Below are 15,745 nucleotides of genomic sequence, written 5' to 3'. Positions count from 1 at the left end.
AACGTCTCGGGAAGCTAATCTGCGTGCTCGTCGTCCTCACCAGGGTCTTGACCTGACTGAAGTTTGGTGTTGTAACCGACTTCAGTGGGCAAATGCTCACCTTCGAATGGCCACTGGAACGCTGGAGAAGTGTGCTCTTCACGGATGAATCCCGGTTTCAACTGTACCGGGCAGATAGCGTGCGTGTATGGCGTCGTGTGGGTGAGCGGTTTGCTGATGTCAACGTTGTGAACAGAGTGCCCCATGGTGGTGGTGGGGATATGGTATGGGCAGGCATAAGCTACGGACAACGAACACAATTGCATTTTATCGATGGCAATTTGAATGCACAAAGATACCATGACGAGATCCTGAGGCCCATTGTCGTGCCATTCATCTGCCGCCATCACCTCATGTTTCAGCATGATAATGCACAGCCCCATGTCACAAGGATCTGCACACAATTCCTGGAAGCTGAAAATGTCCCAGTTCTTCCACAGCCTGCATACTCACCAGACATGTCACCCATTGAGCATATTTGGGATGCTCTGGATCGACGTGTACGACAGCGTGTTCCTGTTCCCACCAATATCCAGCAAGTTCGCACAGCCATTGAAGAGCAGTGGGACAACATTCCACAGGCCACAATCAACAGCCTGATCAACTCTATGCGAAGGAGATGTGTCGTGCTGCATGAGGAAAATGGGGGTCACACCAGATACTGACTGGTTTTCTGATCCACACCCCTACCTTTTTCTTAAAGGTATCTGTGACCAACAGATGAATATCTGTATTCCCAGTCATGTGATTTCCTTATATGAACTGTAACTCAGTAAAATCTTTGAAATTATTGCATGTTGCATTTATATATTTGTTCAGTGTAGTTATTGCATGTCTCTGTGTGTGTTATGCCTTTGTTTGGTTTGATTTTGATTTGATTAGGATACCCATTAGCTGACGCCATGACGACAGCTAGTCTTTCTGGGGTCCGGCACATTGTTCACCTTTGTTTAACCACTCCTACGTTATTATAGCGCCTAGTGTTGTGGTGCATCCTAATGCAAAGATTTGCCTATTGTAGATTGGGAAACCATGAGAGGTGTGATGTGTTTAAATTACTGAACTTTCTTGAATTCTTTTAACTATTTAAATTACTTCCAAATTATCCCAGTGGGGAACTGGCTCTGCCATTCTTAGAAATGCTCCCTGGATTACTGGGAATGGAACTACATAAGGGATCTCTATTTTGACGCATTGGAAATGATGAGCCAAACATTGTGGTGGGGGAATTTAATTTTTGAATCTTTCTCAATTCATTCCATTCCGTAGCCGCACATGAAATACATTTTTAATTTTGACCATATTGGTTTTCTTTAATCCATTACTTAGAGAGGCACATAGTTTATCCCCCTTTCTTTGGAGATTAGATGGCTACTTATCAATATTCCATTAAATAGATTTCATGAACCTCATACTGTAAGCTACCAGTCTTATATCTAGTAAAAAATTAAGCTTTTTTGGTTTGTTTCATCACATTTGGATGTAGTAGATGAAAAGTCAGTGAAGTTGACATGAATCAAAGGTGAAAAATGGCATGATAATGATGTACAATTGCTTTATGGTGTTGTAATAAGCATAGGAGCAGCAGGATGTCTTAGAAACACTATGTTACTGTGTCTCGCTCCCAGCCCTAATGACTAGTCCTCTGTCAAATAACTACAATTGTAATGTACAGCCAAAGTGCAGGAACCAGTAGCACATCCATACTGTAGTTAGTTACTGTGTCTGCTGCAGCCAGGTTTAATCAGATGTCTTACTCTTAGGTTTTGAATGATTAATGCCCTGAGTTTCTCTTTCTAGCACTAATCCTCCCGCCCCATGCTAAACCATGGCTCTCCCCTACAGCAGTGCACTTGTTTGGGCTGACCTGGCACCTGCAGCCAGTGGATGGGCAGCTCTATGAGAATGGACTCAGCAAACTGGACAGAAACTCAGAGAGCATAGACATAACCTTCACTCCCTTCGGTTTGCCCGGCCTCAACAACACCAACAAAGGTAAGTGGTGGCGGGCAAAGATTTATATTATCAAGCCTCTAGGTTTTGATTCTCACTGTTAGACCACGCAACAAAAACTAGAGCAAGGGTTTTACCTCAGAAGGTTTTCGATGGGCTCTCTCATCCTAGTTGTCTTTCTCTGTGTTTACATGATAAACCTGTTGTTTCATAACCAGCATGTTGGGTGCAATATGTTCCGACAGGGATCATTATTTTCCTCTTGTGCGATGCTGAATTGCGTTTCAGATAAAGGAGTGCGGTACTGTAGGTGGGTGGGTGATGCACAGGTCATCCCCGAGTTAAAACGCCTCGTGTTCGCAGGGCATTGCCTCCATTAGCACGATAAAGATCTGATTATAGAAATTTCCCACTTCCGAAAAATAAACTCATAGAATCATTGAGATAGAGAAATATAATTATTCCAATAACACCAGACCAACCCTGGGGTCCCAAACACCGCAGACAATTCCATATTGGCAATGAGTGAAATAATTCAGTTCCATTCCACATAATTCAATTCCATTTCTATAAGTGTGTGAACCAGAAAATGTTCTCTGCAACTAGGGCAATGTTGAAGAGTAGATTAAAATCAAATCAGTTATGAAAATATTGGATTGCCCCTGCATAAGCACATAATGAATCTCAGTAAAAGCTTGGTGTCTGAGTTTCAGTATTTCCATATCATAGCCCTCTGACAGCGGAGGAATAGGAAACACTGCAGGTAGTACTGCTAGATTGACACAGTGTATAAGGCTATGTGCACTATGTGGCTGGTACAATGTAGCATAGCTGTGCTGGGTCACATTAGCATGCATTGACTATGAAGTAATCAGGAGGAGCTTCATGGGCAGTTAATTAAAGTAAGAGAGCGTGGCTTAATCCCCTAGCAGGCTACAGCCCACAGCATCATCGTTAACTCTTTCAGAACATAGATCCTTCAGCCAGCACCCCTTCACAACCTCCCTATTCTACAAAACAAACACAAAGGATTAGTATCTAGCGGTGCACTGGAATGCTCAATGACATGACAGTATATCTACTTTAGGCCTTTACCTTAGTGAAGGCTGAAACAAGGAATTATAACCCCTTAGATAAGTATTATGTATTTTTCTCTTTCTTCTCTTTCATTGGTATTTCTAAGTTCTGGGAATTTTCTTAGAACATTGGCACATTCTTTATTTTATTTATTTATTTAACATTTATTTAACCATTAAAGTCAATTAAGAACAAATTATTATTTACAATGACGGCAAGAGGCAAAAGGCTCCTGTGGGGATGGGTGCTAAGAAAATAATAAAAATAAACGACAACATGCACAGAAGAAACTGGCAACAGCAGAAATACAACAGCAAACAAACAGTGAGTGTGTGTGTGTGTGTGAAGTAAAACAACATGCTTCCTTACAACAGGAGGCTGTTGAGGGGAGGACAGCTCATAATGGCATCAAACACATGGAAACTATGTGTTTGATGTGTTTGATACCATTCTACTCATTCCTCTCCCGCCATTACCACGAGCCCGTCCTCCCCAATTAAGGTGCCATTAACCTCCTGTTTTCCTTACACAAGGCAACGCAAACTAGTGACATCGGGTGACAACTAGAAACAACTACATGTCTCAACAACCTGTTAATCTATTTCTCATTTGAACTCTTCCAGGGACACCAGGTCCAAGACCAGGGGGCTGAGTAATGAAAGGACCTTTTTCCATACTCGGTTCTAATTTTCGGGACTGTTAGCATAAAACAAGATTGAGATCTGAGCTTGTATGTGTTTTCATTTCAAGCTACAAGAGAGGATAGATAAAATGGCAGTTTTCCTAAAATGGCCTTATATACTGAACAAAAATATAAACGCAACATGTAAAGTGTTAGTTCCATGTTTCATGAGCTGAAATAAAAGATCCCAGAAATTTTCCATACGCACAAAAAGCTTATTTCTCTCAGATTTTGTGCACAAATGTGTTTACCTCCCTGTTAGTGAGCATTTGTCCTTTGCCAAGATAATCCATCCACCTAACAAGTGTGGCATATCAAGAAGCTGATTAAACAGCATGATCATTACACAGGTGCACTTTGTGCTACGGACAATAAAAGGCCTCTCTAAAATGTGCAGTTTTCTCACACAACACGATGTCACAAATGTTTCAAGTTTTGAGGGAGTGTGCAATTGGCATACTGACTGCAGGAATGTCCACCAGAGCTGTTGCCAGAGAATGTAATGTTAATTTCTCTACCATAAGCCACCTCCAACGTTGTTTTAGAGAATTTGGCAGTACGTCCAACTGGCCTCAGAACCATAGACCACGTGTATGGCGTCGTGTGGGCGAGCGGTTTGCTGATGTCAACGTTGTGAACAGAATGGCCCATGGTGGCGGTAGGGTTATGATATCGGCAGGCATAAGCTACTGACAACGAACAAAATTGCATTTTAGAGATGGCAATTTGAATGCACAGAGATACCGTGATAAGATCCTGAGGCCCATTATCGTGCAATTCATCCACCGCCATCACCTCATGTTTCAACATGATAATGCACGGCCCCATGTCACAATGATCTGTACACAATTCTTGGAAGCTGAAAATTTCCCAGTTCTTCCATGGCCTGCATACTCACCAGACATGTCACCCATTGAGCATGTTTTGGATGCTCTGGGTCGACGTGTACGACAGCGTGTTCCATTTCCCACCAATATCCAGCAACTTCGCAAAGCCATTGAAGAGGAGTGGGACAACATTCCTCAGGCCACAATCAACAGCCTGATTAACTCCATGCGATGAAGATGTGTTGCGCTGCATGAGGCAAATTGTGGTCACACCAGATACTGACTAGTTTTCTGATCCACACCCCTACCTTTTTTTAAGGTATCTGTGACCAACAGATGCATATCTGTAATCCCAGTCATGTGAAATCCATAGATTAGGGCCTAATGAATTTATTTCAATTGACTGATTTCCTTATATGAACTGTAACTCAGTAAAATCATTGAAATTGTTGCATGTTGAGTTTATATTTTTGTTCAGTATAAATAAGAATGTACCAGTGTTTGAGCCTGCGTGTTGCTAGGGATGTCCACCCGACAGCACTGTAGAGATCACAATGGTGAGTTAGACGTCTCTGATTGGTGACAAAATGAAGGGCTGCATGATACACAGAGTCAAGAGCCTTCAGTTTAGAGCTTGAGGCTTGCACATAAATACACAGAGAGAAAAGTACAACGAATCAACTATTTTCTGGCAGCAAAAGAAAAACAAGCTTTGTGCCGGTAATAAAACCCAATATGCAGCAGCTTGAGTTTCGTGACAATGTTCTCTACATGGGTTGTGAATCTCAACTTCTCATCCGCCCAAACTCCCAGATATTTGTACATTTTGACTTGCTCTATAGAATGTCCTTCCAAGGTAGTAATTACATGGTTTTCAGGGTGATTAGTATTGGAAAATACCATTCATTTTGTTTTAGAGGAATTCAGAACAAGCTTAAAATCGTACAGATTCTGTTGAATGATGTTAAAAGCTGTCTGCTGTCAAAGTCAAACTGCTGCCACTTGACTAGAGAAAAGGGTCATCTGCATAAAAATTTACATCAGCTGTCTCAATTATGTCTCCCAATGTTGTTGATATAGAAAATAAACAACAGGGGACCTAAAATGTATCTTTGAGGCACACCCGAGCACAACTCTACGGTGTCCGACAACCGTCTGCCTTAACACACTGGGTTCGATTTGACATGTAGTTCACAAACCACTCCAGAGTATGACCAGTAATCCCAATACGCTTAAATCTCTGCACCAAGACAGTGGGGTCCACTGTCACAAATGCCTTTGACAAGTCTATGAATAGAGATACACAATGCAGCTTCTTATCCAGGGCACAATGAATATCATTCAAAACATTAAAAGTTGCTGTGACAGTGCTGTGGCTAGACCTGAAACCTGATTGCATACCACTCAAAATATTGTTTTCCTGGAGGTAGGCCTTAAGCTGCTTGTTGACTAGGGACTCCAATACCTTTGTCAGAACAGACTATTTAGATATGGGCCGATAGTTATTCAGTAGAGTGGGATCACCTTCTTTCAAAAGAGGTAGGACAAATAATTTCCACAACTTGGGGATTTCATTACATTTTATGGGGAGGTTAAAGATGTATGTTAAAGGGGGAGCAATGATATCTTCAGCCAGTTGTAGTAGGCGGAGGTCTAGATCATCAGGGCCAGGGGATTTTTTTTACATCAATTGCTTTCAGGGCTCTACACACCTCTGAGACAGATAAGGGCGAGAAGGAGAAACTGGAGATGGAGTGCTCGGGAGTGTCAGGTAATTTCACAGGGGGCTCATGTTGACTTTTAACCCTATCAAATAATCTGCCTGCATCAAGGAAATGTTGATTAAAAGAGTTCAGAATAGAGGTTCTCTCAGTTACCACCTGTGAGTCAACCAGCAATTGTTTAGGGAGTTGTTCACTACTTGCCAATATTTGAAAGGATTATTCAGATTATCAGCAGTAGATTTGAGGTAGTGGTCTGCTTTCAGCTTTAAGGTCATAGCCACACCCTGATTCCGAGGTGTTTAAAAGCCATCCAATCATCAGCTGAATCAGACCTTCTTGCTTTAACCCACAAAGCATTCAATTTCCTCTATTCCAGGCAATGTTAAAAACCATGTGTCTCAAACTGCTTCCAGTTTCATTTCATGATGATACGTGTAGGTACTTTAGGAATTTTACCAACCTTTTTAGGTTAAAAGTTGGTTGAAAAAAAGACAAAATTCCAATCAGTTTTCCACGTTGATTCAACATCATCACATATATATTTTTTGTTGTTGAAATGACATGGAAACCATGTTGATTCAACCAGTTTTTGCCCAGTGGGTTATATCATTTGCAGAAACACGAGAAGCATTAAAACGAGGTGGGATGTTGGTTGAAATATTTTAGAGGGCACTTCCCATAGCATGTTGTGTTGGCCCATTCCTCTATATATAATTGGTCCTGTAATTGGTTTGCAGATGTTCTTTAGAATAGCAATTAGATTATTCTCAGCATATATCTGTGGTCCTCTGTAGCTCAATTGGTAGAGCATGGCGCTTGTAACACCAGGGTAGTGGGTTCGATCCCCGGGACCACCCATACGTAAAAATGTATGCGCACATGACTGTAAGTCGCTTTGGATAAAAGCGTCTGCTAAATGGCATATTATTATTATTATTATATCTGAGGGATTACAGCAAATAGAATAACCATATTATTTTGCATTGGCTCAATCAACAGACAGACCCAAGTATTAAAAGCTTGTTCTATTCAGATGTCCATTAAAGTGAGGGGGGGGAATTATAACTGTAATTGAAAAGACGGTTTCATTGAAAATGGATTACTGGAATAATTGTTTTATCAGGATAGCCCTTAGGCTATGAGAATTAATTTGCTTGTATGTCAGACTATTTTGAAGCACTTTTCTAATTTATTTTCTGCCCCCTCCTCTGAACCCAGTGTAAGTGACAGGTGAGATGGCCTGCAGGAGAGGCATGAGCTAGATATGCCTTCATTACCCTGTGATGGGTTCTGTGGTGGCAGTGGCACAGACCAAACACCACCTCTCCAGAACAGCATCACACAGCTATACAGTGATTGAGCTAGTAAAACCATTCTGGTAGCAACACAGTAACACTACCATTACCTTGTTCACCTGCTCCAGTCTGGTGGGGGGTTTTCTACTAAAAGAGCCCAGTTTCTATGATTACTGAACCAGTCTTTTTCAAAAGGTTGTTGCCGAGGCTAACGTGTGATCAATCCATGTCATTCGATAACTAGACTCTAGACATGTATGTGATTTAGATGCTTTTTAATGTTCCATACATACAATAAAAGCACATTTAAAAACATGTGGTTTCCAGAGCTCTGTACAGTGAGTAATGTGAAGGTAAGAAGACACAAAACAGATAGAATATAGCTTAATGTGTACAGTAGAACTGATCTCATGTTACCCGCCATGAGAGCGGGAATCAATAATGTGACACCCTGATGTGTTGGCGTACCTGCCAGAGAGCTCACGCCAGAGGTTATCAGCACAGAATAATTAGTTCATGCCTGGATGTGGGAGGTGTTTGTACAAGCATCCGGTAGCTTGCTGGTCTTCTCCTGGATTCACCATAGTATTACACCATATTAGATGTGGTTCGTTTCTGTGTCTGTTCACAGTTGTTTAGCTCAAGTTTGAGCAGATGCAAGGCTTCATCTGACAATGAGGATAAAATGTTTCCCAAAGGACAGAGGAGGATTTATTAGTTGAGGCAATGAAATGAAACAGATTAAAGTCTGCCTGATAGAGGTAAAGGGGGATAGCCAATATCTACATGCAGCAACAGCCGCTGTTCTCATTTGTGTGTTTTTTCCCCACACCATATAGATAAGGAGCTATTCCAGAGGGGGAAAGCGATAGACCGAGGGGAGGTGGACATTGGTACCGAGGTGATCCAGGCCATTCCCCCAGGTCTGTTCTGGCGTTTCCACATCACCATCCACCACCCTAAGTATGTCAAGTTCAACGTCTCCCTGGCACGGGATGCCCTCTTAGGGATCTATGGGCGGAGGAACATCCCCCCTACACACACACAGGTACTGTACCCCCTACCTACCTCATACACACAAGAGCATTACATCCACTCCCATGTAAACGATCATACCAACCTATACAATGACTGAAACACCCCAACACACATAAGTAACTATATGCACACCTAGGTATATGCACAGATCCACACATGCACAGATCCACACCACCCCCCATGCTAATGAGTGTACCCCAGCCCCTACGCACAACTACCTTTCCTCCTCCATCCATCTGTCATCCTTCAGTCTCACTCTTCACCCACATTGAAACCCACAATAGAAAATTGGACCAAGCAGGTGTGTTGCCTTTATGTTATGTTTGATCACTTCACCAATCAGTGAATTAGCTACAGTACTGTTGGCTACCTACCAGTACTTTTGTCAAATGCATAATGAGTTTCAATGTATGTAGTTTATTGTTATGGAATGAATGCAGTTAATGAAATATCTAGGGGAACTAATGTGATGTCAGTAAAATGCCTGAACTGCATAATCACTGCTTCTTAGCATAGATATTATCTAAGATTAACAGTTCAAATCATTCTAGAAATTAAGACCTGTCAATTCAATTAAATCCTTCTTATTTCTGCCTATATTGCATACTATTTTGCATATGTAGGTACATGGATACAGACAAACAATGAATTAATGCTAATTGAAAGGTGCCTTTTTAAACACAGACGTCCTTTTTGTTCCGTAAGGATGCTCATAATCATTATAGTAATCACACTTGGCATATAGCCTGCTAACTGTATGTTGGACCATATTCAAGTCCTGTCTGAGTGGGGCTGACTAATCTCACACCATCATTAGATGTCTCTGTCAGCCAGGTCGGCTGATTCGGTTGATCCCAGTTCTGTTTTTGGCCCCTGCATGCAGTCACACATATGTTCCCCCGGACCGGCCCTCATTACATCTGCTGATAGAATACCCAGCAGGTCATGGGGCTGAGCACTCAGGGTCACGGTGAGACCTGCACACAAGTGACTCATCTGTCACAAAGCTGTTTCACCGGCCCCAGTAAACCCAGCAGGCTTCCGCATGATGAATCCTAATAGGATGTTTTAGTCATTAATCTGAGTCAGTCCCCTGGGCGGCACGCACAGTTCAGACTTTTTTTTCTTCCAATGAGATTTTGTCACTATTGGCGCCGAGGGGATTGTAGCGGGAACGACAGTGGCCATTTCCGCTTCAGTGTGTCATCATGTGCTGATCCCCGGCTGAAAGTGAATTATGGAGGGAGTGGGATCCCTCCTCTGTCTCCTCCTCTGCTGCTTTGCATTGCTGATGATTTGAAATGCAGGGGCCGATGGCTACGGTGCCCCAGCGATTCTACTGAATTACAAACATCGTTTTCCTGTTGTTCCGTAGGGGAGCATTTGTTTCTCATAAGAATAATTCTGAGGCCTGGGGGCATGTCATTGGAGTTAGGGACCTGGCCTCACCCAGCCCTGGGTTTATTATTTAGGACGGGTGGAGGGTTGAAGACAGACGTCCCTCTGAATCCGGCAGGCGGAGAGGCTTTGCTGCATGCAGTCACCAGCCGACAGCAGCGTAATACCAGCCCTGGTCTCGGCTTATCTCCAAGAGCACACACAAACATGAGTGACACTGGCGCAGCTAAGGCACTGCATCCCGCCCAGGGCTACTGTCATATCCTACTCATCTGGTAATCCAGCAATGCAGCATGGGGGCCTGTCTCCTTATTAAGCTCATCAAGGGCAAAGTCAAAAGGTGGCTCGGGAGCTTTGCATATGGTTAAGTTCAAGTTATTTTAAGATGGATGACAGGATATGATACAGCACATGATGATTTCATATTTTGGCCTGTTCCCAGAGATAGTTATCCATGCTGTGACGTTGGAGGAACCCTGATACACCCTGTCAGTCAGGGCATGTCAGTACACCCAACCAGAAGCTTGTGATGTCTCAGCTTTTGACTTCCAAATCGTTGCCTCATATTTAATCAGATGTTTTCTCATCCTCCTGCAGTTTGACTTTGTCAAGCTCCTGGACGGGAAGCAGCTGATCAGACAGGAGGTTCAGACGGTGGCGGAGGATTCCAACGCCTCTCCCAGGAACCTGATCCTGGCCTCCCTCCAGGAGACTGGCTTCATAGAGTACATGGACGCTGGAACCTGGTACCTGGCATTCTACAACGATGGAAAGAAAATGGAACAAGTGCTTGTTCTCAGCACTGCCATCGGTAATTGGCTCCTCATTGTGTAAAAAGTAGAATAGGTGCTCTACAGTGTCAGTTACTAATGAAAATTGCAGCACCATGCAATCATATTTGGGAGCAGTAATGAAGTCTTATAAGAAAAAGACAGTACATGTGACATTATTTCCAGGATGTAGTCTGTGGTTACAAAAGCACTCAAAAAGCAAAGCAATTATAACATTTATACAATAGCAGCAAATAGACAGAAAAACATGTTTTATAACGTTTTTTCTCTGCACCACAAAACATTTGTGAAACAGGCTGCCATTTTAACATCAAAACGGTTGAGTTCTGTTGCTCGTTGCAAGGTGCTGCAAAGTCTGTCATCCCTAATTGACTGACCTTTTGTCACCCGTCTGTAAGCCTCTGCTGAGAGATGAGCCAATGTATTTTTCTAATGCTCTTTCTTTCCAGCCTCCCCTGGAAATGCTTTTGCTCTGTCTTTTAAAACGAATTGTTGTCTTAAAGGCAGTGTAGTTCTGTACATGTCAGTTTCCTCTTTGTCTTTATGACCATGTATCTGTTACCTTATTGTAACCCATGCAACATGTTAGATTATTATATGTCTCAATGGATGCACAAAGTAAAAGTGTTCATTATACTCTGAGTTTGGCACAATATTTTTCCTATGTGTTTCTGTCTAGCCCATGGACGGTTGTGTTGTTTAAAACTTTCTCTGTCTGTAGAAACCATGGACGGCTGCTCCACCAACTGTAAGGGGAACGGGGAATGTGTAGCAGGTCACTGCCACTGCTTCACTGGTTTCCTGGGACCAGACTGCTCAAAAGGTATATTAAGTAAGGCACCTCTGAGATATGTGGGATATTCCAATGAATTCATACACATTTAAATTACATTTTTGTGCATAATGAAAGCTCACATAATATTGGGTTGAAATTGAGTTATACATTTTATATTCTGTAAATCTACCAGTATCTAATTATTCTGCAGAGTAAAGTCCAGTCCAATCAGTCAAATAACAATGGCTACTTTTTTATTAAACCCGGTGCTTCGTAATGGATACTACCAATATTATCAATGCCAAAGCCATTCTGAATGGGATTATTTTGATTGTCTTTGAGAATTATTTACAGTCTTTGAATTAAATGAGGATAGCAAGAGGCAGTGGTGATTTCAGATCCACTTTGTGGTCAGTGAGGTCTCTCTCTGCCCAGGCCGACCCGCTCTGGACGAATGCCTTAATCTGTCTCTGCCTAGATCTGAGGTCAGGGAGCCACTGTAGCGAGCATAATGTGTCTATTACTGTTCCCAGTGTGGAACTGGGACATATTATGGAGACTAATGGACAGGCCAGGGTCTGTAAGGCAGCTTCCACACTGCAACTGTCCATAAACAGACTGACAGACTGGAGGGATGAGAGATCCTGGCAGAAGAGAGAAAGGGAGAATGGGAGAATGGAGCCATGTTCTCTCACGTAGCTCTGCAGGTTTCAAAGACATTCTGGAAAACGGTTCACTATGACTGAGTGCCTATACATGTAGACTAGGAATATAGCATAGGAATGCAAGGCAATGTACAAATGCAGCATGTTAGTGATATGAGTAGTGTTTAGGCTACACACCATAGGGTTAATGGCATGTGAACAAAGATCTCTATTGAATCTATACAGCACAGTGCGTTCTGCTCTGATGTTTACCATGCGTCTCCATGCTGCAGCCTCTGAGACTCTGAGGCTCCATTCTTCCTCATTTTGTAAATCTCAATTTTCATGGCGCTGAGTTCCCACATGAAGAAATACTATAGTATACTATGGTATAAATACTATACTATTCACTGTAGTGTTTTTGCAGACTTTACAATAGTATTCATTGTAGTTTTTTTGCGGACTAAAGTGAATTCTGTAATATTTACTGTAGAATTCTGTAGTATACTGTGGTATTTACAGTTAACAATAGTATAAATACTGTAGTAAAATAAAATATATACTATAGTAAATAATGTAGTGTTTTTGCGAATTGTAGTATACTGTAGTATTTACTGTAGTGTTTTTGCGTACCGTAGCATACTGTAATATTTACTGTAGTGTGTTTGTTTTATTATCTTTGACATGGAAGTGGAGGCTTCTTCTTGAGGAAACCTACTGGATAAATAATACAATAGCACATTTTCCATAACCTGTAGGTAGATAGAACTGGGTTCTGAACTGATAGTTCAGAGCTTCTGCTCTTTTCTATAATCTGTAGGGAACACAACATATGGTTTATACTTGGCATGTAGGTTTCTCCCTTATGGGTGGCACAAATTGGGATATGGAGAGGGGAATGGGCAGGGTATATGCAAATTAAATACTGTAGTATTTACTATAGTTAAAAAAGTTTAGTGTTTTTGCGGACTGTAGTGTTTTTACGGACATTACTGTAGTGTTTACTACAGTGTTTTTTGGTGGGATAATACTGTAGTATTTACTATTGTATTCTACAGTATACTACTGTACAACATTCTATTGTAAGTACTACACGTGATCGAGGGGTACTACATTGTGTAGTATAGTATTCTACAGTATACTAGAGTATACTACATAATTCGATAGTAAGTACTGTGGTATTCTATAGTAAACTGTAGTATTTTTTAATGTGGGTGGTGTACAGAGGGGCCTTGGGGAATAGAGGGGGGTGTTGTAGGGAGATGCCGATGCTGCAGCACCATGCCGCAGCTACTGGAGTTTAAATCAGGTGCCACTTAAGGAAAATTGAAATGATTGAGAGATTAGGTGGATTTCACAGGAAGAGGGTCTGAGTAGGGGTGCGTGGCCTGCGCCCAGCAGAGGGGAGAGTACTTAAAGAACTACCATCAGGGGAGAGGATTAGGTTACTTCAGCTGCATGCTTATTAGTGAGATATTGGTGATGGGTGAAACCTGGTTAAAACTGGTATAAGGCTCATGGGGAGATCACCACTGGGGTCTCAGGGTGAGAGCTGACTAGTACCTTCCAGTGCTGGAATGACATAAACAGCTTCATAATTCATATATTGGATATCAACCAGTTTTAGTTATGGTTTTGAATGATAACACGCCAAAGTATTTTATTTCCACCACAGTATTTCTTAAGGGCTACTGTCTTCATGGACTTTCTGCCCCAGTATTTGTAAAGGGCTACTGTCTTCATGGACTTTCTGACCCAATATTTGTAAAGGGCTGCTGTCTTCATGGACTTTCTGACCCAGTATTTGTAAAGGTCTGCTGTACTGTCTTTTTTCTTCCAGACTCCTGTCCTGTCCTGTGCAGTGGCAATGGAGACTATGAGAAAGGTTACTGCCAGTGTCACCCGGGCTGGAAGGGCCCAGAGTGTGACATCCAGGAGGACCAGTGCATCGATCCCACCTGCTCCAACCATGGCACCTGTGTCAACGGCATCTGCATGTGCAGCCCGGCCTATAAGGGCAACAACTGTGAACAAGGCAAGGGTCCTATCCTAATAATAATCTTTATCACTATTTACACAGGCATAGGGATAGGCATAGGACACATCTGCATTTAGCCTAGCCGAAGGGGTTTGGCTTGGTGCATCCCTTATCCCAAAGTGCAACAACAGAAGCATGCCACGTCAGTTTGTTGAACCAGAAAAGCCACTCGTTGTTAGTTCAGGGCTCTTAGCCACTAGCCAAACCAGTATTCTGTTTGTTGTGGGGTTTTGCACACAGACACACACCAAACTGTCTGATAGATTGTCTGATTACTATTTAACCACAGCAACAATACATCCAGTGTCCTCCTCTCACATCATTTTAATTATGGGGAGAGTTTTTGTGTGCAAAAACAGATTGATCCAATAGATTATCCTCTACACACACACACACAGCCGCTCTCCGCTGTTCACTTACGTCATGAGGAATGCTTATACATGAAGCAGCCAAATCAATTGATTGTCCTAAGGTAGTTGTACCCAGTGGTAATTATTGGCTTTGTCTGAGATATCCATGCTAGAGAATGACCTTGAGTCAATGAGCCTGTGACTAGGATCTAGCCTACAAGCATTGTGGTAATTACTGTGGTTAACACTGCATAGATTTTTCTTTTTTGTAGTGTGCATTAGTTGGGGGTTGGGGTTGTTCTGAAGTGTATCACAACTAAATGTGATCAATTAGCTCCAGACATGGATTGAAGCTGTTTGTTGTTCATTCTTTATGAGAATCGTGTGTAAAAGCTGCAGAGGTTTCAATGTGTAAAAGCTGCAGATGGACATGTTTTCCTCACGGTGCGATGGGTTCTCAGTAATAAACCATTCACTGCTAGGAAACGCTGTTCTCACAAGGTTACAGTGACACTGTTAGAATACACACCACTGAAGTACACAGACAATGTGTTAAATCAGCTAGATGTGATGGGGAGTTTTGTGTCAGTATCTACCCATAGAGGTGAGGTGTGATGGGGATGTTCTGTGTCAGTACCTAGACAAACAAAAGGTGTGATGTGGATGTTCTGTGTCAGTACCTAGACAAACAAAAGGTGTGATGGGGATGTTCTGTGTCAGTACCTAGACAAACAAAAGGTGTGATGGGTCCGCATAAAGCTTACTTCATTTTTCAAATGTTTTATTATTTTCACTGCATCAGGGAAAGCGTACACAGAGGTTTCGGCTTTGCAGCCTTCTTCAGTGTATAGCACCTACCCATAGGGGAAAGGTGTGATGGGGATATTTTGTGTCAGTACCTACCCATAGGGGAAAGGTGTGATGGGGATGTTTTGTGTCAGTACCTACCCATAGGGGAAAGGTGTGATGGGGATATTTTGTGTCAGTACCTACCCATAGGGGAAAGGTGTGATGGGGATATTTTGTGTCAGTACCTACCCATAGGGGAAAGGTGTGATGGGGATGTTTTGTGTCAGTACCTACCCATAGAGGAAAGGTGTGATGGGGATGTTTT

General features: G+C 42.3%; 1 protein-coding gene across 1 annotated transcript in view; it reads left to right on the top strand.

Moving 5' to 3' along the window:
• The window catches only part of LOC311136644 (teneurin-1-like), a gene marked incomplete at both ends in the record, with an annotated part of 197,434 nt that overhangs the window by 103,678 nt on the left and 78,011 nt on the right, over positions 1 to 15,745 (top strand). The window contains 5 exons of the mRNA XM_084170849.1: positions 1,885 to 2,034; positions 8,437 to 8,645; positions 10,631 to 10,844; positions 11,546 to 11,647; positions 14,084 to 14,278. Of these exons, the coding sequence (XP_084026975.1) occupies positions 1,885 to 2,034; positions 8,437 to 8,645; positions 10,631 to 10,844; positions 11,546 to 11,647; positions 14,084 to 14,278 (870 nt within the window). The remainder of the gene's footprint in view (positions 1 to 1,884; positions 2,035 to 8,436; positions 8,646 to 10,630; positions 10,845 to 11,545; positions 11,648 to 14,083; positions 14,279 to 15,745) is intronic.

The sequence above is a fragment of the Coregonus lavaretus genome (assembly GCF_964263955.1).
Source record: "Coregonus lavaretus genome assembly, chromosome: 10".
Taxonomy (NCBI): Eukaryota; Metazoa; Chordata; class Actinopteri; order Salmoniformes; family Salmonidae; genus Coregonus; species Coregonus lavaretus.
The sequence above is the reverse complement of the archived record's forward strand: the minus strand, read 5'-3'. Positions and strand labels throughout refer to the sequence as shown.